Raw genomic sequence first — 24,580 nt, forward strand, 5'->3', positions numbered from 1 at the left:
ACTAAAATATCCCTCCCTAACTCAATTTCAATCTTGCAGTCTCCAGAAAGCATTTTGCTTTTTCACATCTCTACTCCTTTAATCCTATTGCTCCCTCATCCTGAAGTGCACATACTTGCCTCCTCCTCTTCTCTCTTACCTTCATCAGTTCCCACTACCTCATCTCCCAGAAAAAAAAAGGGGAACTAAGCAGACACATAGCAGGTATCCACAAAAACAGTACTTACCACTGTGCCATATTTGTTTCTTCTTATGTCTACTCCTCCATTGAACTGTGTGCCAGGCAAGAACCAGGGTTTTTTTGTTTTGTTTTGTTCTGTTTATCTTTATATCTCCAGGGCCTAGAGAGCATTTGTTAAAAGATGTACATATATGTTTATTTAGAAATGGAATTTGACATCACAGTAAAAATAGGCCCAGGGTGAAGACACCAAAGATATGATTGTCTTGAATGCCCTGCCCTCTCTTACCTCCCATATACCCACTTAATCACTCGTACTGCTTAATGTGGAAAAATTACTTGGAAAATATTTTTTAAATACTTTTAACAGTCAAACCAGTAACCAAAAAACTTAAATCAAGAAGTGAAAATAAAAGTGTCTTCTTTCTATGTCCACCTTGAGAAGTTCCATCTGTGGGACTGGTTTCTCCAAGATAAGAAGCAAAACTAGTTCCTCACTTTCTCTCCTCACTCCCTCCAGTCCTACCTCAAAGATCACATACCCTGTCCCCTTTAAAGTCAAAGGTACCTATCCCAGCAGAAAATGAATTCAAATACACCTGTAATTGTAAACCAAAATAGTGTGAAGGCATTCACTATACTCTGGCTGGGTGGGGAGACAACGAAAGGCAAACTAATCTCCCCAAATATGCAAAGCTGCAGAAGGTGACAGAATAACTGCTATTTATTTTTGTTCAGGAGGAGTAGGCTAAACTACACAACTTAAGTAATACAGACTTTAATATATTGTAATAAAACAAAGCCACATTATTTCAATATTAAAGTTAGACCTTCTATATGATAAAAAATACTTCAGCAACTCTGTCAGTGAAGATCTATTCCGTCGTAGGTTGAAATTCAAACTAGCCTTTTGCCAGCTGGTGATATTGAGCAAATATATTGAGAGTCTCTGGGCCTGTTTCCTCAATCTCCAAAATGAGAGTACGATGAGGTACAGTGGTTAGGTTACCAAGTCAGTAAGTAAGGTGGGGGGGGAGGAGGGGAGCCTGTCACAATTACCTTTGAAAAATCACTTTAATTACCCCTAAGTATAGCATATTGACTTCAGTGTACACACTATACAGTAAACCTTATGGGCACTAAATTTTGAGAAACCACTTAAACTGAAGAAATAAAAAAGAATGTATATATGCGTACATGTAGGCATTAAGGCCATTCTGGTTTTAACTCTAAAAGCACTAATAGTGAACAGGGTATGGCTAGAGAACACAGCTCCAGAGTTTAGTAAATGTTAGTGTCCTGCCTTTCTTCTGCCCTTTAGCCTACCAGGAAATCTCCCAGAGCAGTCGTTTTAACGTGATTATGCCTGAGGCGCAGGTAGTGACTTATGCAGCGAATACTTCGAGGGAAAAAACTTTGTAACCCGTTTCGAGTTCTCCTCCTAACACTCGCACTTTGAAGTGCCTCGCTAAATAAGAGGATGAATTATTATCTACCACAGATTAGAGCTCGGGCCATTTCAATGTACTAATACCTCGGAAATTTTACAAAGCAAACTTGCTACACACATCACTACCTCAAATCCGCAGTCTTCCCTTAGCTCCAGAAAAGCTTGGCCCAATCCTTTCGGCTTCCGTAACCTCGCTCAATTTCGCGAGACTAAGGCTGAGCTCCGCGAGACTAAGGCTGAGCTCCGGCACTGCCGCTGGGGGCGGCTCCAGAACACTTCCGGGAGGCTCCTGTGGGGAAGTGTCTGGGTGTCTGCTTCCGGCGGCTTCCTGGCTGCTTCCTCAGCCTGCCGGACCATCGGGCTGAAGTAGTGGGCACGGGACGGCGGGCTGGCAACCCCCGGTCGTTGGGCCCGTCAGTCTCTAGCCATGGACCGGGACCTTATGCGGCAGTCACTGAATTTCCACGGGCCGTCATTGCTCTCCCTGCTCAGGAGCGAACAGCAGGACAATCCGCACTTCCGGAGCCTACTGGGGTCGGTGGTCGAGCCTGCCCGGGGCCCGCCGCCCCAGCAGCAGTTACAGGGCAGGTAATGGTTCAGCGGCGCCGCTGCGAGACGGGGGAGGGGAGGCAGCTGCGGGCTCCACTACCGCAGTCGGGCGGCTGAGTCCTGAAGAAGCAGAGCCGAGGCCGTGAGCCCGTGAGAACTGCGGCGCTAGTTCCGAGGGCAGGATGGAGGAGGGTGCCCACTCCTGGTGTGAGGGCAATGCAGGATGCGGGCTGAACTTTTTAAATCTGGTACTGCACTACCAGAGGCGCGGATTCTTTAGCTAAAATCCCTTGGGCTTGTGTATCTGCCGCGGCTGTCTCTTTTTAAGTTTCCGCGCCCTCCACCTACAGACCGGCGAATGAGGGAATCCTTGGTTAAAACTTTTTTTCGGAGGATGTACGGCCAAGAGCTTAGGACGGACCCGATTGGGCGATGAAAAAGCACTGAGCAGAAGCTTGGACTTACTGAAAGGTTTTGCAGGTAAACCAGTTTTCATAAATTTTGTTTCTTTTTAAGAAAAGAGAAGAAAGTTGAAAACATTGAAATACAAAAATTCATTTCCAAAAAAGCGGATCTGCTTTTTGCAGTTTCCTGGAAATCAGATGCACCTACAACTTCTGAAGTTAATGAAGACGATGAAGGTGAGTTTAATCGTAAAGTCGTTTGATTGCGGTTTGGTTTAACAGCACTTCAGATGAACACAAAACTATTGTTAGTAATTTTGTTAATTATTTTTTCAGAACGTTATGCAGTCATGCCACCTTTAGAGCAATTCATGGAGATACCTAGTATGGACCGGAGAGAGCTCTTTTTTCGAGATATTGAGCGTGGTGATATAGTGATTGGAAGAATTAGTTCCATTCGGGAATTTGGGTTTTTCATGGTGTTGATTTGTTTAGGCAGTGGCATTATGAGAGATATATCCCACTTAGAAATCACAGTAAGTTATTCACTTTTCAGTTATTTGATTGTTTCTGTTTTGGATAAAATGTCATCTCAATGCAAAACTTATGTCTTTGCATCCAGTTGTAATTAAGTGTACCCTACAGACATAGTTTTGAGAATTAATTAATTAAATAAATATTAAGTAAAAAGTATAAATATAAAGCACCTTTTTTTTAAAAAAATAATCAGCAGTAATAGAGTTACTTACAGTTTCTGGCACCATTTCTAGTTTTGGGGGGTTTTGCTCCCTTTGGGTGGCAGGGGTGGAGTCCTTTTTTAAACACTCAAAGAGATATCAGTGGAGATGGTGAGATTGCTTAGTAGACTGGGGTTATTTCTTCTAGTTGAACATGTCTTTAATTATTTAGTATTAGATACTTGTATGTGGATAATTTAGAAACAAATTCTTATTTATTCAATATGCATTTACAATAATTAAATTAAGTGGTTTGTACATTATAATAAGATGCTTTGCCCAAGGTGAATAGACCTAAATTTGAAATAGTATGTCACTTTAATTTAAAAAGTTAGATATTTACTGTGTGTTAAGGCAGGTAAGAAAGGGAAGAAAAGCAGAAGGTATCACAAACTGGATAACAGACCTAAACTTTGAAGAATTCACATTTCATTTTCTTTGGAACTCAGAGGCGCGGATTCTTTAGCTAAAATCCCTTGGACTTGTGTATCTGCCGCGGCCCTTTTTAAGTTTCTGCGCCCTCCACCTACAGACAGGGGAATGAGGGAATCCTTGGTTAAAACTTTTTTTCGGAGGATGTATGGCCAAGAGCTTAGGACAGACCCGATTGGGCAATGAAGCCGGTCTACTTTCTGGACAAGCTTTTAGTTTTATATTTAACAAGCACAAAATAATTTTTTGTTTCATCATCCATACTTATATGTGGTTTCTAAAACTAATTGCAAATTTCATGAGATTTTAGTTTTTGACCTGAACCAGAAAACTTGTTTTATTATGTTTAGGCACAGAAATTATTAAAGTCCTTATTTAAATTTAGACTCTAGGGTGCTAGTTGTTTTCTTAATGTTCCTGTCAACTATTAGCTGTTTATACTGAACAGCTAGAATAAAAGAAGACACTTCTCACCAAAGAATAGAATGTCTGGTGTTTTACAATACTTCTCATTGCAGGCTCTATGTCCACTAAGAGACGTGCCTTCTCTCAGTAACCATGGGGATCCTTTATCATATTACCAAACTGGTGACCTCGTTCGAGGTAATCAGTTTCATCATATTAATAAAAAAGTAACAGTTGTCATATTTATGTTAGTTTGCATTGCCTTGTTAATCAACTCAATTTTCTTATTTTTTAAGCTGGAATCAAGGATATTGACAGATATCATGAAAAGCTTGCTGTATCTCTATATAGCTCATCTCTTCCACCACACCTATCTGGTATTAAATTAGGTGTAATTAGTTCCGAAGAACTTCCTTTGTACTACAGGTAATTTATCCACATTGTCTCAACAAGTTAATTGGAAAACAATTTCTTTGCTAAAAAATAACAAATTTTGCCCAACTTCTAACAAAGTAGAATTGTAGTTTCTCTTATTTCAAAATATGCTAATTTTATTTTTATAACCCTTAAATTTCTTCAAACTTGGCAAAAGGAACCAAGTCATTATTGCCACACCTTCATGTACAAAAATGGTCTGAGTATTTAAATCCCATGTGATAATGTTATTTCCTTAATTAAAATGGGACATGCTAATCATGTTAATCATTTTTATATTTTTGTTGTGACTTTTTTTTTTTTTTTTTTTTTAAGGAGAAGCGTTGAACTAAATAGCAATTCTTCAGAATCCTATGAGAATATCATGCAGAGTTCTTTGGGATTTGTTAATCCAGGAGTAGTTGAATTCCTTTTAGGAAAACTAGGAATAGATGAATCTAATCCACCATCTTTAATGCGAGGCCTGCAAAGGTATAGTAAATCAGTATTATTATATTAAGTGGTGAGGTCAGTGGTGCTGAAGTCAAAAGCTGCATAACTGAAGAAAATACTCAGTTATCCTAAGCTTGCTGCCAATGTTTGAATGAACTAGGTGATCCCCTCTTTTTGGAATGGAGTCTTTTATCAGTGATAGATGTGTGCCATGTGACCAGATAGATGCAGAAAAAGATGCAGAAAAAAATAATATTTAACAATAATAGTCATTCCTGAGAGTTCAAGAATTTTGCTTTGTAAATAAAATACAAATTTCTTGCTTGGGATTCAGTCTTTATCTGTCAGGTGGAGAGATATAGTTACCCTAAAAAGTATTTACAGTTTGACTTTTATTTTCTTTAATAGCAAAAATTTCTCTGAAGACGATTTTGCTTCTGCATTAAGAAAGAAGCAGTCTGCATCTTGGGCTTTAAAATGGTATGAAGACTGTCTTTCAACACTTGCATTAGTCTAAAAGGTTAGGTTAAGGCAAGCATGCTTATGTCATCTTTAAGACCAAATTTGTTTATAAATGAATTTAAATGATACCTTTTTGACATTAGCTTTTTTAAAGGTGTAAATGGTGTTATGTTGTAAACTTTAAAGATTTAAGTTTTAGCCAATATTTTTAATTTTTTTAAAAAGGAATTCGTATATCGATATCTGGATTTCATAAGTATTTGTTATGAAATTATCCAAAGGCAATACTTCTTAGTTATATTGAGAATATCAAAGACTAAATATTAACCAAATTTGATTTGCTTTAAAATTTTATTCGTGCTGACATTTTGTTTGGATATTCTGTGAAATATTTTTATGTATGCTTTACAAACACCTTTTTAGTGTGAAGATTGGAGTTGACTATTTTAAGGTTGGACGCCATGTGGATGCTATGAATGAATACAATAAGGCTCTGGAGATAGATAAACAAAATGTGGAAGCTTTGGTAGCTCGTGGAGCATTGTAAGTGGATAATAGGTTTTAAGGAATATTTACAAGGTAAATGTGTATAAGATTTATGAATAGCTCACAAAATAAATTCCTCTAATTTTGTCTCATATCTATAGATATGCAACAAAAGGAAGTCTGAACAAAGCAATAGAAGATTTTGAGCTTGCATTGGAAAACTGTCCAACTCACAGGAATGCAAGAAAATACCTCTGCCAGACCCTTGTAGAAAGAGGAGGGCAGTAAGTGTCAGATTTTGTTAAACAGCAGAGATCTAATATTCAACCAGCTACTATAAAATCTTGAACTTAACATAAGGAAATAGCATCTCTAACTCAGTTCAGACACTCTTAGTTTCAATTTTGGTTGAAAATGTTTTTTAAATATAGTCCTCTATACATTTTCTAGTTCTTTTTTTCCTTATTACTTAGGTTCTTTAAGATTGGAGATATTTTAGTGTCTTGACTTCACTTTTCTGAATATTTTCATTACACAGAAATATAAATGTAGATACAAGAAATTAGGTAAATATTCTTTTCCTGGACATACACTAGAAGTTTTTGTTTAATAGACAGAAATTTCTAATTCATTTCATCATTTTAGTAATTATAATGCCAGAAATATAAGTTGAGAACTCTATAGTTAATTGTGAATTAGATTTCACTATCGTATTCAGCTTATTGCTCTACTTTGTCCAGTGAAATCCACAAAACTTAGATTAAACGAAGAGCAAAACATTAAGAACAAACCCTATAACCTATCTTACTGTCCTGAGATACTGGCATAATACTTGGCATAGTAGTTTTATCATAAATATTTAGTGACTAATAGACTAGTCTAATTTATAAAATATTTTGAAGAAACATAATACTTTAAATATAAATAATTTGCTAACAGTCTGCTTTAATAATTAAAGACCAGTTTATGATTAAAAGCATTTTTTTTGCTGTTAATTTTTTAAATAGAATCATCTCTTTTCTGATTCATGAATTTGCCTGATCGTTCCAGTTTGTATGATCATTCCAGAACTCCATATAAATGAAATTTTGTAATATTTGTTTTTAACTGATAATGAACTTCTAGTTGGACCCAAGTGTTTGGAGCAGCTTTTTACTTTCTCACTAGGTACATAAGCTAGTACCTACTTAAATGTGGTTGTCTCATTTTTCACATATTGGTGACTTTTAGCTCAGTGAATGACAACACCATCTATTCCATCATCCAGGCCAAAAATGTTGATCGTCTTTGGTCCCTTACTCCCCTCATCCAGTCTGACACAAGTGATTCCATTGAACCCACTGGTTTTTAAATTTGTTTTATAGTAGTTACTTTTTCCTACTTTCCAAAACCTGAAAATATTTTGCAAAACCCTTTCACTGCTGTGTATCTAAACTTTCTAATTCTCATTTTTCACAACATAGACTTGTGAACATCATCTAATAATTATCCTATCTACAGGCTGGTTGGGATATACACGTATGCCTTGGTATTTCCAACTTTAGCAGTGAATTTTCTGGGAAAATTTTTCTGTAGAAAGGAAAGTTCTTCATAAATTACTAGGAAAAGCCAGCCTATATAATTCTGTACTAAAGCTCAAGATCATAGTAAATTTACAGAGGATATCAGTTGATCATGTGTTTTCACGTATTATACTAAAATGCCAATGCTTGACCTACAGTATGGCTTTAGTTATCAGTAATAGATTCCTATTCGTATTTTTGTTTGTTTAATTAAGATGTAATTAACACATAACTTTATATTAGTTTCAGGTTATGTGCATTAATGTGATTAGATATATGTAAATATCATGAAGTATTGACCACAGTAAGTCTGGTTAACTTCCATCATTGTACATAGTTAAATTTTTTTTTCTTGTGATGAGAACTTTAAGATGTACTCTTTGCAACTTTCAAATATACAATATAGTATTAACTATAATCACCATGATGTACATTACATCCCCAGGACTTTTATCTTATAACTGGAAGTTTATAAGATAAATCACTTTCACCTACTTTGCCCCCACCCCCCCCCCACCCCCACGTCTGGCAACCACCAATCTGTTCTCTGTATCTTTGAGTTCAGTTTTTCTGATTTGTTTTATGTGGTTTTATATTGTCTTTTTACCAAAAAAAAAAAAAATAGCTGTAAAAGCACAATATTTAAGTATTGTTCAATTTGAAAATAATTTGCTGGGCTTCCCTGGTGGCTCGGTGATTAAGAATCCACCTGCCAATGCAGGGGACATGGGTTCAAGCCCTGGTCCAGGAAGATCCCACATGCCGCAGAGCAACTAAGCGCCACAACTACTGAGCCTGCGAGCCTAGAGCCCGTGCTCTGCAACAACAGAAGCCACCGCGATGAGAAGCCCGTGCACGGCAACAAAGAGTAGCCCCTGCTCACCACAACTAGAGAAAGCCCGACACAGCAATGAAGACCCAACACAGTCAAAAGTAAAATAAATAAATAAATTTATTTAAAAAAAGAAAATAATTTGCCGAACGTGGCTTTTCCCCTAATAAATTCTCTCATATACGCCTCTGCCCTATATGCATATTTGAGGACTTCTAATTTTTACCCGAAAAAAGCTAAATTTTCCTTTCTGATTTAGGTTAGAAGAAGAAGAAAAGTTTTTAAATGCTGAAAGTTACTATAAGAAAGCTTTGGCTTTGGATGAAACTTTTAAAGATGCAGAGGATGCTTTGCAGAAGCTTCATAAATATATGCAGGTGATTCTTTATTTCCTCTTAGAAATTTAATGAGATTTGAAATTAATGCCAAAACTTAACTTTTTTCTGGGGAAAACTATTCTAGATCATTTAAGTAAGGCATTATGAAAAGTTTTTTAGATAATAGCTTTTCTTAATTGGGTTTGACATTGCTTCATAGTTTTGTTAATAGTCAAAAGTAAAAATAGCCCTGTGAGAAAATTCCCATTGCCTAAATTTGGTATGTGGATTTGAGAACTGTCCTTGTAGTGAGCTTTCCTGGTGGTTACAGAATTCAGTATTGTTACTGTAATTGAGCCAATTTTTAAAAACCTTTTTGAGAAATATTTTAAACTGTCTTTTCCTGTAATACTGATGATGATGTTTTCTCATGCATTTTCTTCTGAATTGGACCATTGCTGCTGTGTCTGTGACATCTGGTGCTGCTCATCCCCATCCTCAAACTGGAAAATGATTTCTTATATAATCATGCATCCAACTGGGCTGTGCTATTTTTTAAATGGTTTGTATTTGAACATGGTGATTTCCCCCTCAATTCATCTTAATGGAATTTCTTTATTTGAATTTTATTTATAAAATTTGTGTCCTGTTTAAATTTTTAATGTTTTTTAATAATTTTTCATGTATTTTATTTTTTCCCTTTCTTGCACTCTGGGTCATGGGTTTCGATGCAATGGCTTCCCCTTTTTTCATGGAATACCAACTGCAATTGGTCCTCAATACTGTTCTGGCTGTTCCAATGATTAATGCCAAACACCTGTGTGATTAATTTTTATATGTAAAAAATATTTGTTTAATGCTGGATATATGGTGATTTGGGTATACCACATTTGGTTTCTGGTTGGGGGGTTGGTCTTTTGAAAACTGGGTTTTATATGTTCTGCTATTTTTAACGTGTGGTTTTTTCCGATATCTGGGTTGTAAAAGAAATCTTTGGAATTAAGAGAAAAACAAGCTGAAAAGGAAGAAAAGCAGAAAACAAGGAAAATAGAAACAAGTGCAGAAAAGTTACGTAAGCTTTTAAAAGAGGAGAAAAGGTAAACTATGATATTCAGTATTCTTAAACTTAAAGCAAGTACTGAGTTGAACCAAAGTGCCATGTGGGAGGTAAAGTAAGTAAAACATAAAAGTGTTTCAAGTTGTAATCAATGATTCTTAGCAAGTATGTATACCATAAATTTTTCTATAAAAGAGATAAAGCAAAGTGGAATGGAAGGCTAGAATTCTGCAAAAAAAAGAAAAATTTAATCTTAGAATTAAAATATGTAAGTCATTTTAATTATCTGTATTTTAGGGAGAAATTTTTTAGAACTAGAGCAGTAATTTTCAACTGGGAGCGGTTTTGTCCCCCAGAGGACATTTTTGGTTGTCATAACTGGTAGAGTGCTGTTGGCATCTAGAGGGTAGAGGTCAGGGATGCTGCTAAACTTTCTACAATGATGTAGGATTCCCCCACCACCACTCTACCCTCCCAGCAAAGAATTATTTGGCCAAAAATGTTAATAGTACTGAGGTGGAAAAACTATTAACTAGAGGTAGCCAAATATAAAACCTCAATTCTCTCCTTTATGTATTCATATGGTCTTAAATTTTTAAGGTAATATGGGAAATGTCACTGTGTCTTTCAGAAATGATGGATTTGCTTACAGTGACAACTGTCTACACACGTATTTTTTTCCAAAAGTCATGACATGGTAAAATTGGATCTTGTAGTAGCTAGGATTATTATTATAATTCCTTATCTAAGCCACAACTTTTATGAAAATCTTTAGAATAAAATAGAACTAAAATCTTTATGGATAATTAAACACTTTTATACTCAACATATCTGATGAGTTAACTACATTTTTTTAGGCTAAAGAAAAAAAGAAGAAAATCAACTTCTTCCTCTTCGAGTGTTTCTTCTGCTGATGAATCAGTTTCTTCTTCATCCTCTTCCTCTTCTGGTCACAAAAGGCATAAGAAACATAAGAGGAATCGCTCAGAGTCTTCTCGAAGTTCCAAAAGGCATTCAGCTAAGGCATCCTCAAATCAGGTAGATCAGAATAAGAAAGATGAGTGCTTCCCAGTTCCAGCCAATACTTCAGCATCTTTTCTTAACCAAAAACAAGAAGTGGAAAAACTACTGGAAAAGCAGGATAGGTTACCATATCAAAAGAAACAGGTAAAAGAAAAAGATAGATGCCCTCTTTCTTCATCTTCAGTTGAAATTCCGGATGATTTTGGAGGTAGGTCTGAAGATCCAAGAGATTTTTATAATAGCTATAAAACTCAGACAGGTAGTAGCAAAACAGAAAAGCCACATAAATCAGAAAGACATTTTTCCAGTAGAAGAGATTCCTCAGATTCCTTCTATAGGAATTCAGAGGACAAGATAAAAATTTATGGTTATAGAAGATTTGAGAAAGATACAGAAGGAAGAAAAGAACACTATAGAAGGTGGGAGCCAGGTTCCATGAGATATTCCACTTCACCAGCAAGCTCAGACTACTCTTGGAAGTCAGTTGAAAAGTATAAAAAATACACTTATTCTGGATCACGTGATTTCAGTAGACATGAGCAAAGATATCAATTAAATAAAAATCAAGGAGAATATGAAAGAGAGGGTAATTATGAGGAGGATATTAAAACAGAGGTTCCAGAAGAGGGACTAAGTAGCAAAGAGCATTCAGAAAGTGGAGTTAAAAAAAATTTACCTCAAAATTTACTCAATATATTTAATCAGATAGCTGCATTTGAGAAAGAAAAAGGAAATAAGCCAAAAAATTAATATGCCAAGGGGATCAGCACCATTAACACTAAAGGCTTTTAATAAAAGGTTTTGGTCTTTTAGTAATAACAGTCCAGTGCAGAAATATCTGCTCCTGCGGTTATTTTATTTGTAGAGACTACAGAAATCAAGTGCTTTTTATAGCGATCCTCAAAGTATATTTGTTTCAGTTGTAGGTCCCCTTTTCATAGCTTGATTTTTTTCAGGTTTTTCTTGTGTTTGTTTATGTATAGTTATTTCTTACTCTGATGATTTAAACTTCTTCACCTGAAGATAACACTCTCAAAGTATTGTTTCTTCATTGTATTATGGTGTGTGAGAATTTCTTGGGTCCACCTTATCCTGCTGTTTGAGAGAATATTAAATTTGTGCAGTGAACACTTGGATCGTTTTTATCAAAACTTATTTCATTCTCTCCTCTGTTAAATTAAAAGCTCTTGACTTTTGAAACAAATATATTTGAATGTTTCATAAGTACCATTTTCATTTTTAAATATTAAGTTTTTTGCATAACTTTTATCTTAAAATGGTAGATTATCTGTCTTGTCTAATTGACCTCTAAACCCTGATTTAATTAAAATGGTTTATGTATCAGCTGTTTAACAGGTACCTTAGGAATAAAGCCATGAAAGTTGACTAGGGGCCCATTTTACTTCTCTTTTTCTCCCCCCTTCTTGCTAGCAATATAGCACTAAGAAATTTCTTTAAATATTGGCAAGACCCTAAGAGACTACATTCCAGGCAAAAATAGATCAGAGTAGGAAAGAGTTCTTTTAGCAAAAACAGCAGTGGCAAGTGAAACACACTATAAATCTGGTCTTCCACTACGGGAAAGGAAGTTAGGAAACTGTCCTAGTATTGCAGATGTCCAGTTGGGAAGGCACTGGGCCTGTTTCTGAATAGCCTAGAGCTGGCCTGCATTTCTGCTTTTCTTCCTTAACACCTCTCCTCTGATACCTCCTTTCTTAGAGTCTGAATAAATGACTAGGCTGACAGAGCCTGGGCTTAGAATAAATTTCAGCAACTAGAGCTGAAGAAGGAATGGACTTGGATCGTAAGGATCCTCCCCGAATTATTGAAAACAGTATAAATAGGGATAGAGATAGATATAAATAGAAGTCATAGGTGTTTATAATGGGCTTTAGAATCTTTCCAACTCATGATGACACTGGATGGGTGGATTGGAGGGTAGTGAGTATCCATCTACAAAGGTCTAAGTGACAGAGAATGATAGAGGAAGAAGACAGTCTTTGTTCTGTCTTGGAGTTTCTGCCAACAGTAAAATACCAAAAGTTAGTATAACTGGATGTGTACTATTTGTGACCTTCAGACTTCAGTGATGGGAGCCTAATGAAAAAGCTAAAATTTGTTTTGCAGTGGAACAGAAAAAGAAACTCTGGTCAAAAACAATAGGTAATGGCAGTAGAAATCAGTCAGTCACTTGGGCATTAGTCTTTGCACCAAGAAATTTATCTGAAAAGAGTCCCTAGTTCTTTCTGTGTATTAATAGTTCTGGTATCATCCCTATGTAATCCTACACAGTGGTGTTTTTAGAGTGGAAACTCTTGTGACATACTATGCCTTGACCTTTAGGAATTGCTAGCACAGCTTCAGGATTTTACACACACTTTATTTAATAAAATCTCTTTGAGCATCACTATCAACCAGCATTGTCATTTTCCAAAGCGTTTTTATGGCTTAATGTTACATTCAGTTACAAAAAATTAGGTTAGTATCTTATACAACAGCCTGCCTGAATTTAGAAATTCCATCTTCCCCAAAGCTTCTTTCCTGGGATATATTAAGCAGATTATATAAGACAATTTATAAGGATATATTGAGGAAACCCATCACAGAAAAAAAATATATTATTGGAGATTTACTTGTGAAGAATCCCTAGTGGTATCTTCAGCACTTTTTTTCCCTGAACATTATGTCTATAGTTTGTACGTACCCAGGCAGTATCTTGGTTTGCATAAGTAGATGACTTTCTAACACAGCAGGTGAATGTTAGGATAACTCTAGATTTGGAGATAATAGGGTTGATCCCTTGTTTCACCATTTAACATTATTACACTGAACTTGGAACTATTACTTTAAGAGTTAAATGTAGACTTGCATGCTGGCTTGAGAACCTAACCATTCCACAAATACTGTGCTAGGCTTTGGTTGGTGACTCAATAATAGGTAGAAGTTACTGTGCAATTCCGATGTATCAGGCCCTGTGCACTTTGTATATATTATCTGATTATTTCAATAAACTTTTGATGTAGATAACTCTTACTGTCTTTATATTACAAATGAGGAAAAAAGCATAAAGTAACTTTCCCAAGGTCAGAGAACTATTAAGATACAATTCCTGCCTTCATAGAATACAGTGTTTAATATTTCAACTTCCAAGTAATTTACAAAGTAAAAAAGGGCAGAGAATGAGAACTCTGAACATTTGAAGTGACCATAAGGTCAATCAGTTTTTAGATCTTATAAATCTCACTTAGCAGAACAGTGTTTTATGAAACAATATTCAGCTTTTTACCCATCTTATTCATTGGACTTGGCTATGCCTTTTGCTGGCTATTACTAAAAATGATAAAATATTCTAGTGATCAGGAGAAACCACTACTGCCTTTCAGAAGGAATTGCAAGTGACAGTTCTAAACAATGACAATTGTCTGTATAACAAATATTTTTTTCCAAGGTTTGAAGGAGACAATACTCATTTAGGTACATAGATCCTGATATTTATTTGAAAACCAGTTTTATATCATAGTAATACTTCAGGAGTTCAAACTGTTGGGCACATGTTATGATAAAGTATTGACTGAAATAACATTCTTAATCTGGTAGTCTACCTTCACTGCAAATTTATGGAATTCCTATTACAAATCTAATTACGCATAGCTTTCTTTAAATTGTTTATTAAATCAAGGAAATCTTGAAAACACATTCTTGGTTGTATCTTGAGAGCAAAATCTTTAATGTGTTTGACTTCTTTCAAGATCAGAATGGACTACTTCCTAGAAATTAAAGCTGCACTTTTATTGATACAGTGGTTCTCTTTCCTATCAATTGTTTTCTTGGTGGGAGGGGGAGAGATAATGCCATTTTTTGACTAAAAATTTTTTAATTATACTAAAGGAAGAAACTGCAGTTTTCTTCCCCCAAAGTCTGGGAAGTATGTTTCTTTTAATAAAACCTAATTTCAGGATCTTCCAGGGTAAAAGAGATATAACAAACAAAATAACAGTGGAAAATATAACCCTATGCTTGTATAACACGTATCCTTGTTAAGAATCTGTTCTTACTGCTTTCCCTCTATGTGAAAAAAAATAGTAGGCAAAAAGTTAAGAAAATTAAACATTTCTTTGGCTTATTTGGACCCAAATAGCTTGAATTTTTTCTTTAACAGTTTTTATATTTTCCACTGGATAAAACTTTTGTCTGGTCATATTGTATTTCTAACACTATTTCAGTAGGGCTGTATATCAGTATAAGGCACCCAAAAGCATAGAGTGGGATATACTATTTTTAAATTATGAGATTTTTGGTTTTGTGTTTACAACTTGTTCAAAAGAGAGATTAAAATGTTTATTTGCTGCTCTTTTTGTTTTTACCATTACTGGAGCCACTGCTAGCACTAGTTGGTGTAGAAGTGCTGCCAGTTAGTGAAGAGGCTGGGAAGTTCAGCTCTAATACTTTAACTGAAGCCTGAGAAGCAGAAGTACTTGTACTCTTAGATGACCTAGAATAAAACCAGAATTACTGTAACTTAATTCAAAATTTTTATTTTAGTAGAGACCCCCTCATTAATGGCAAACGATGCCATAATCCCACAAGTAATTAAAGAGATCAAAAAAGATATACTATTAATAGTGCTAATAATTTTAAAAGCATCACCATTAGTAATATCAAGAAATTAGTTTAAAAAGGAAAAGCTGATAAAGTTTCAAACCAGTAGAAAAATAGTTTGACAAATATATTTCTATTGATACATGAAAAATGTTTTCAACTATAACCAATTTAGAGATAAAATCATTAGGTATTAAAAGTTTGCAAAAATCATTAAACAAAAGGTAACAAAAACAGGCATGGGAAGTTGGGTGCTGGCAAGAGTGATTAAAATGATAGGTTATATAATTTAAACCAAAAAGAAGAAAGTGAAGGGCCTATTGACAGGATAAAGTGGTGGTAACTATCCATACAACTGTAAATACTAAGATTTTTAAATATATATTTTTATGAAAGTACTGGGATGTTCAAGTGGCTGCTCACCGTGTTTACATAGAAAGTGTTTTTGTTTTGTTTTACTTAAACACTGTCTTAGGAAATCCTTTCATGACATCTCTTCACAGAGTATGAAAAGTAATATGGCTGCTGTGTTGACAAAATGTCTACTTGATGATAGAATTCTGTATAAAACTAAACTGCAGAAGTAAAGAATAATTTCCTTTTTAGCAAAATTAAGCAGCATAAATAAAATTCTGACTCCTGAAGATTTTACAATGGATTTTAATAATAAGTCTGTACAACCAAGTTGCCCTTTTATGGTTTAATAAATTCTCCCCATACTCAGGGATGACCATGCTAAATGTACCCTCCAAAATCTCACCCTGCTTTATCCTACTGAGATAGCTGCTAGTCACAAAGCACTTATGCCAAAATGAAAATAACACCAGACAGAAGTCAGAAGGAAAGAGTCCTGCCCTGCTGGCTGTTTTCTGTATATGTGACACTGACACATGCCATAGCTGTGGCATGTGGAAGTAGCTGAGTTCACTTAGGATGGAAGCTGTAAGAGTTGTAGGTAAATAAGTAAGGAGACGGTGTTTTCTCCTTCCACTTACCTTGCTGATACCAGTGAAGTCTGGGAAGAAGATCTAGAACTGTGACGACTCCCTTTAGTACTAGCTGTAGGTAGTGCTAAACCACTCTGGAAGGATAGTCAATAGCAGTCAGTACCACTGCATTTTATAATATTTTTCATTAGACTTCACTTTATGATGAATACCATAAATTTTTTTTGTGAAATGTTTAAGAAATATATTTAACTAGAAGATACTCTTATTACCTGTTGAAAGTATGTTTGAAGGATAATACCAATCTCAGCATTTTCTTCTGTGATATCAACTAACATTTCATCAATGATCTTGTGAAGCTGTTTCACTTCACGAAGTTTGATATCTTGTTCTTCTAGTGTTTCATCTTTCGTGTCTTTCAAAAGACGGATTTCCTTGATGAGTTTTGCACACTGTTGGTCAACAGTAGTCAGTTACTATTTAAACCTGTTTTCTAGAACTTAATATTTTTTAATGGGTGAAGGAGGATTTGGGGTTACCATTTGGAACTCCAAAAAAATATAAATATGACAGGTCAGTTTTTAAAAGTTATCAATACCTGTTTAGTTACTCTCTCTAATTTTGGCTTCTGCTCCTCAGTTTCTCTCCTTAGTTGAAGTGTGTAAGCTTGCTTCTCTGATATTTTTTCTTTGACATTATTTGTTAAATGTTCTATAACTGCTAAAGTATTTTCCATGCTCTGCAGAAAATAAAGGTATTAACATACTTATTGGTTAGGATCAGAAATAACTTTTATAACTTGCCAAGTATTCATTTAATTTCGATTCATTTATTTTTGTATACAATGTACATTCTGTTGGTAGATAATAAGTATAATGGCTCTATGGATTAAGTTTTATATATAATTCCACTGGAAAGTATTTTTATGGTATTTGGGAGAAAAATAAACAATTCAAACAATGATTGTTGAAAGCATACAATTTTCAAAGATTCCTAATTCATATCACCTGTTCCTTCAACTTTATTAGTCAAAAAAAATCTAAATGTTTATAGAGCCTGCTTATTACCAAGCACGTTGTTTCCTTATCTTTCAGACTTTTAAGGAACAATCTTTAAGGTGATATTAAAGGATTTAAGTGAAATAAAGTTCATTAAATAAAAGGTTAGTGGATAGATCATAATTAGCTAGCTCTGATTCATCAGCTAATCAACAAGTAATTGTCAGGAGTCTAACCTACACTTTAGCCCTGGGATTTTAACTAATTTAGTTAATACTTCGATCACTTATTTTTTTTCTCATTTAAATGAGACATCTCTCACTATCTAATTCTCTAAAAAATTGTCTTTGTACAAGATAACAAGAAAGAATAATGATGGTTAACTTTTACTAAGGTCTTATTACTAAAGCCTGTAGAATTTACCTGGATATCTTCCTGTAGTTCTCTGATTTGTCTTTGTTTGTATCTGTGTTTTTCATCAACAGCTCTCTTTTGTTCTTCTAGTTGAATTTTTACCTCATACTCAGCACCTAGAATTTAAAGAATTTTTGCTCTAAATTTTTAACATGCTGTGTAGAAAGCAAGCTTAAAGTCTTACATAAGTTAAACTTTTAACTTTTTTTTATGAAAGGTTAAATTCCTTATGTCTAGTTGTTGAAAAACAGGACATGAAATAACTATTTTTATTTTGTCAGCATAGAGCAGCCAATATGCTGTTCTCTTCAGATTTGAAATTAATTCCCTAGAGAAGTGATATGCCATATCACTAGAAGTAATAATGGAAATAACACCTTAGCACTTATTTTAAAGGAGGGGGATTAGTTTTTCCAACTGAATCAAACATGATACACTTTTGTTTTCCTTGTCTCATAGTGTTCCTCTTTTGAAGGTAAATAATTCTACAGTTTTCATTGCATGTATATTTTTAAAGTTTTAATAATTCCTACATACTAGATGGAGTCACTTTCTTAAAAGATTGTTTGTAATTGTTGTTGCAGCTGTTCAGCACTTGCAAGGTGTTTCCTAGAGCATAGATTTCTTTTTCAGCTTTGTTGATCTTAGCATCCAAACTGTCACCTTCCCTTTGAAGTTCTTCTTTTTCTTGAGCAGCCTATGAAAAATGGAATAGATTGGTTAAAAGTATCATGGGGGAGAATGTCTGTTTTCAGGGCAGGAAATAGTTAACTCACAACAATACCAGTTTGCCGTGGGGCCTACATGCAGCACCAAGCATTTATTTCTTGCACCTGATTTAAAGTAAAAGACCAAATCCTCAAGGCCTGCCAAATATAGCACATAGGCTACAAAAGCATGATGGCAGTGTAGTAACCAACCAAAGCTTACATGAAAACTCTCCAACAAAAATGAACGAAAAGTTAAGCCGGTATAAACTTTACTGAGAAGAGAAATAAGGTTAGCTAGAAGCGGTTTCAAACTAGATATTAAATAAAAAGAATGTATGTTTCTCACCTGAAAGCGGCTTGGCACACTTTCTCATTTTAAGTCTTAGTGGTAAAAGAGGTGAACAAAGTATACCCATAAAGTGTCACATATTTTTTAAAGGAAAAATACTGCATGATCCTACTTATATGAGGTACCTAGAGTAGTCAGATTCACAAAAACAAAGTAGATTGGTGGTTGCCAGGAGTTTTGGAGAGGGAGAAATGGGGAGTTATTGTTTAATGGGTACAGTTTCAGTTTTGAAAGATAAAAAAAGTTCTGGGGATGGCTCTTGTGTTGACTGCACAGCAATATGAATATACTTAGTACCACTGAACTGTACACTTAAAAATTATTAAAACAGCAAATTTTATGTATAATCACATTTTTAAAAGTTTTAATTAGATGATTGTGATAAATATGGCTAGAAAAAATGAAGTCTGTAAATTGCTGAAAACCAAAAATTCCTCAGTGAGTGAACATACCCAGTGACTTTTTCCAGCTTAACTGTCACTGAGCTAAGCCTTCTAGAGTTGTACCCAAACAGTTCCAAGGAACTGCAATTAAGGGTTGAGAGGGATAGCATGCATATATATTTAAAAGTGCCCCCGTGAAAAGATGCTCAGCATCACTAATCATTAGAGAAATGTAAATCAGAACTACAGTGAGGTACCACCTCACACCAGTCAGAATGGCCATCATCAAAAAGTCTAAAAATAACAAATGCTGGAGGGGGTTTGAAGAAAAGGGAACTCTCCTACACTGTTGCTGGTAATGTAAATTGGTACAGCCACTATGGAGACCAGTATGGAGGTTCCTTAAAAAACTAAAAATAGAGCTACCATATGATCCAGCAATCCCACTCCTGGGCATATACCCAGACAAAACTATAATTCAAAAAGATACATGCACCCCTATGTTCATAGCAGCAGTATTCACAATAGCCAAGACATGGAAACAACCTAAGTGTCCATCAACAGATGAAAGGATAAAGATGTGGTACATGTATACAATGGAATATTACTCAGCCATAAAAGAGAATAAAGCAATTTGCAACAACATGGATGGACCTAGAGATTATCATACTAAGTGAAGTAAGTCAGAAAGAGAAAGCTAAATATCATATCACATATATGTGGAATCTAAAATATGACACAGATGAGCATATCTATGAAACAGAAACAGACCCACAGATATAGAGAACAGACTTGTGGTTGCCAAGGGGGAGGGGAGTGGGGGACGGAAGGAGTGGGAGTTTGGGATTAGCAGATGCAAACTATTACATATAGGATGGATAAACAAAGTCCTACTGTATAACACAGGGAACTATATTCAATATCCTGTGATAAACCATAATGGTAAAGAATATTTGAAAAAGAATATATATATATAGCTGAATCACTTTGCTATACAGAAGAAATTAACACAACATTGTAAATCAACTATACTTCAGTAAAATTTTTAAAAAGTGTCAAAACCCATTTTTAGTCAAAATCAACTAATAATTTCATTGGTAAATTTATTCAATCCCAAGTATCTATATTTAAACCAGAATGTGGTCACTGGAATTTTTTTTGGTAATGTTTTAATTCTTAACATTTTCAGTTGTTTGTTTTATTATGCTTCAAGATACGTTACACATTTTTATAGCAAATAGTACATAATAAAAAATTAAGCTTAGCAAAGAAAATAACGTTCTTAGGTAAATTACATCTAATTCTTTCAAGTTGAGTCTAGAATTAGCAAACATTTCATTCAAAATATAGTGTAGGGAGAAAGAGCTAGAATGAATCAAAACAGCTAGATTTTAGTTGTGGATTTCCTACTAGTAAGCTGAGTAACATTAAGTCATTTACTTCCCTACTCCAAGGTCAGTTTGTTTGTCAAATGAATGAGTTGAATTTGTTCATTTATACAAAATCCTGATCTAATTCCATAAATACCTTAGACTTCTAAACAGTGGTAAATAGAAAATCAGTCAGAGGTGTGCACTCCTGTAGAATCAGATAATCCCTGTAGGGCCCACTAGAAAATGCCAGGTCTTTGGTGTCACCATGCAGTGGCATCATTGTACACCCATTGATTGCTTTTGTCCATTTTCAGACCATGGATAATTTTTCTCAACATAAGCCAGATTGACTTCAGTTATAAAGAAAAGTTTCCATTTTACACATCTGGCACATGTGAAGTGTTATGAGTAAAACATTTAAATATGCTGACAACAAAAAATGTGAATAACTGTGTGGCAAGCTATGGACCCTGGAGGAAAGTGAAGTATGACATCAGGAAATTAAGAAGGGCAACTGATAGCCTTGATTAATTTCACATATTCACTATAGTGGCACAGAAGGAATACTCTTCCTCATAAAATTTGCCTGTTTTCCTGAGAAGTGGATACTTCATCATCATCATCATAACAGCAATAACGGTAATGATAGCTAATATTCACTGAGAGCTCATTTTGTTCCAGACACTGTTTAAGGGCTTTACATATATTTTCTCATTTACTTCTTAAAACAAAAGTAACAATATTACCCTAATATTTTAAGTGAGTAAACTAAGACCCCAAATGGTTAAATAACTTATTCAAGGTCACCTACCTAATCAGTGATAGAACCAAGGCATGGACAAAAGCACTCTAACACCAGTGCTTTTATGTAACTCATCAAAGCCCTTGTTGGTAGAGAAACTTAGCTGGAATTGCAACATCTATCTACTTCCCATCATTTAACAGACTAGAGCCTACAATTCACCCCTTGGGAACCTTCAAAACCTGAGAGGAGGAAAGTCCTGTTAATAGTGGGCAGAAGCCTCACATACTAAAGACTGATGAGTTATAAGAAGGGTTTGAGAGCTGGGACTCATTTCTCATATAGGTTGGGTGGAATTTCCTGAGGCAAAGTGGCAGACATATCACACAGTGTAGTAGGTTAGGGGCAGCCTTAAGGGCTACAGAAGGAAACTTAGAAGATTAAGTAGAAGTCCAAATGGAGGGTGCATCCACAAGGGCCATCCTCTAAAGATGTGAATTGGAGATCTCTTTCTCACTCCTATCCATGTATGATACAGGAAAAATGACCTAAAGTTACAATCTCCATTACTTCTTTGAACTGTTTAGAGTAACTTCCCAGACCTCTCTGCAAAGGAAATCACACCTGTTCAGGGTATTTTCTACAAGGGAAAGATGAATATAGCAGTAGTCAGGAAGGAAATTGCATCCAAGTCCTGATCACTTCTAAATTTCCCTTTAGGGTTACAAGGTACAGATAATCACGAGATGGCAGACAACTCTCAAAACATCAGAAAAAAACAGTAGATTCGGGCTTCCCTGGTGGCACAGTGGTTGAGAGTCCGCCTGCCGATGCAGGGGACATGGGTTCGTGCCCCGGTCTGGGAGGATCCCACATGCCACGGAGCGGCTGGGCCCGTGAGCCATGGCCGCTGAGCCTGCGTGTACAGAGCCTGTGCTCCGCAATGGGAGAGGCCACAACAGTGAGAGGCCCACATACCGGACCAAAAAAAAAAAAAAAAAAACAGTAGATTCACCTGATCTGTTTGTCTCCCACCTAAAACGAAAGCAAAGGAACAGCCCTCTTCCTCTCTAGCTATCTGCCATACCAGGACAGCAATGATAAACTGGAGTGTAAGATTCAGAGGTGGTGTAGCTCTAGGTGACAATAAAGTCTAGGCTGTGGTCACATGAGTGCATGACTACAGTGAAGTAAAGCTTTGAGCCTGAGGTTTTGAACAGGTTGTCACAACATGTTAAGGACACCCAGAGTGACAGTGGGTCTTAGAGTAAAAGAGATTATGAACCTTGAATAAATGAAGGAAAAAGACATGACACAAATGATAGCAAAAAAACAGTGTCAGGGTGGTCCAGACCTCTCTTTGACCTCGTGTATAAAACTAATAATGCTTCAGTACCTCCATCTAGCAAATCATGTTTTATGACCTAATTAAGTGTAATAGCTACTGGAGTACTATGAAATTTGAAATTTCATGGCAAAAATAAATTTGCCATTTTGGTTTTTAACAAAGAGCTAAGAAAGAATGAATACTTCATTCTATCACAACTGTAAATCCATTAAGATTACCTTTATTACGTAATAGGCCTGCGTTTTCTCCTCTTCTCCCTCAGGAGGCAGCATAACAACAGTAAGAATTTCATATCTATTCTTCAGCTTATCAATTTTACTTAGCCGCTCATGAAACTCAGCACTAGTATGAAAAGGAAAAGAAAAATTAAACACTGAAAAACAATATACTTTTAAAGGACTACTGTTCTTACAGAAGACAGTTTTCTGTTACTACTGAACTCAAACAGTTTAAATATATTCTCACGTTGCAATTTTATAATTCAGTGTGAAGGGTCTCAGATTTCACCCAATTTGAAAGCTAACAAGTTAGCCTGCCACAGTTTCATGGATGCTGGCAAAAAAACACAAGATTTATGGGTCAGAGGAAAAGGCCTTTATCACTCATGGCACATACCAAGTAGCATGAGCTTCCTATTTGCATTAGTTCCCCTTGCTCCCAAAGTGCCATGCAGGTGAGGAGGAGCTCAAATGGATGCTGCACATACAGCAGGTTTATGTCACAACTGAAGAACCTCAAGCTTAGTTAATCCAAATATTTTATAATGGAAAATAAGCAAACATACCTAACCTTTGCTGCAGAGGGAGATACTATCTCTAGCTCCCAAGGCTGCTCACTATCCAAACATCTTTTAAAAGATGGTCCAGTGCAAATCAAAACCACAATGAGATGTCACCTCACACCCATGAGAATGGCTACTATCAAAAAGACAAAAAAAAAACCCAACAAAGTATTAGTGAGGAAGTGGAGAAACAGAACCTTTAACCACTATTAGTGGGACAGTAAAATGGTGCAAATGCTATGGAAAGTATGGCAGTTCCTCAAAAACTTAAAAATAGAAGAGCCATATGATCCAGCAATCCCACTTCTGGGTATATATCCTAAAGAATTTAAAGCGGGTTCTCAAAGAGATACCTGCACACCAATGTTCATATATTATTCACAAAAGCCAAGATGTGGAAGCAAGCCAAATGCCCATGAACAGACGAATGAATAAGATACATAAAATGGAATATTATTCAGCCTTAAAGAGGAAATTCTGTCACATGCTACATGGTGAACCTTGAGGACATTATGCTAAATGAAATAAACCAGTCACAAAGAGAAATACTACATGATTCCACTTATGTGAGGTATCTAAAGTAGTCAAATTCATACAGAAAGAATAGTGGCTACTAAGGGCTGGGGGAAGGGGGAAATGGGAAGGTAATATTTAATGAGTATAGAGTTTCAGTCTTACAAGATGAAAAAGTTCTGGAGATCTGTTGCTCAACAATGTGAAAATATATAACACTACTAACTGTACATTGTAAAATTGTTAAGATGATAAATTTTATGTGTTTTTTACCAAAAAGTTTTAAAAGATAGTTTCAGTTTTATAAGATGAAAAAGTTCTGGAGATCTATTGCTCAAAAATGTGAAAATACTAACCCTACTAACTGTACATTTTTAAATGGTTAAGATGATAAATTTTTTTTTTTACCAAAAAAAATTTTTTAACATCTTTATTGGAATATAATTGCTTTACAATGTTGTGTTTCTGCTGTATAACAAAGTGAATCATCTATATGCATACATATATCCCCATCTCCCCTCCCTCTTGCGTCTCCCTCTCATCCTCCTTATCCCACCCCTCTAGGTGGTCGCAAAGCACCGAGCTGATCTCCCTGTGCCATGCAGCTGCTTCCCGCTAGCTCTCTATTTTACATTTGGTAGTGTATATATCTCAACACT

At 35.5% G+C, this 24,580-nt stretch overlaps 2 protein-coding genes across 2 annotated transcripts in view; one reads left to right on the forward strand and one right to left on the reverse strand.

Annotated features, from left to right (window-relative positions):
- The first annotated feature begins 1,814 nt into the window (after window positions 1–1,814).
- Window positions 1,815–12,156, forward strand: TTC14 (tetratricopeptide repeat domain 14). The gene is made up of 12 exons (XM_065876220.1): window positions 1,815–2,219; window positions 2,697–2,821; window positions 2,921–3,120; window positions 4,272–4,356; window positions 4,455–4,584; window positions 4,909–5,064; window positions 5,434–5,505; window positions 5,911–6,030; window positions 6,135–6,257; window positions 8,627–8,744; window positions 9,672–9,781; window positions 10,599–12,156. The coding sequence occupies exons 1-12, from the start codon at window positions 2,059–2,061 to the stop codon at window positions 11,512–11,514; spliced, it is 2,316 nt and encodes a 771-aa protein (XP_065732292.1). The 5' UTR covers window positions 1,815–2,058; the 3' UTR covers window positions 11,515–12,156.
- Window positions 12,157–15,102: 2,946 nt separating this feature from the next.
- CCDC39 (coiled-coil domain 39 molecular ruler complex subunit) overlaps window positions 15,103–24,580 on the reverse strand; it is a 46,634-nt gene continuing 37,156 nt past the window's right edge. Inside the window, exons 14-20 of the mRNA XM_065876218.1 lie at window positions 22,846–22,969; window positions 18,260–18,419; window positions 17,732–17,838; window positions 16,909–17,049; window positions 16,583–16,762; window positions 16,359–16,444; window positions 15,103–15,256 (exon numbers count right to left, since the gene is read on the reverse strand). Coding sequence (XP_065732290.1) covers window positions 15,103–15,256; window positions 16,359–16,444; window positions 16,583–16,762; window positions 16,909–17,049; window positions 17,732–17,838; window positions 18,260–18,419; window positions 22,846–22,969 — 952 coding nt within the window. The remainder of the gene's footprint in view (window positions 15,257–16,358; window positions 16,445–16,582; window positions 16,763–16,908; window positions 17,050–17,731; window positions 17,839–18,259; window positions 18,420–22,845; window positions 22,970–24,580) is intronic.

Source organism: Phocoena phocoena, chromosome 4 (genome assembly GCF_963924675.1).
Source record: "Phocoena phocoena chromosome 4, mPhoPho1.1, whole genome shotgun sequence".
NCBI classification, from domain to species: Eukaryota; Metazoa; Chordata; class Mammalia; order Artiodactyla; family Phocoenidae; genus Phocoena; species Phocoena phocoena.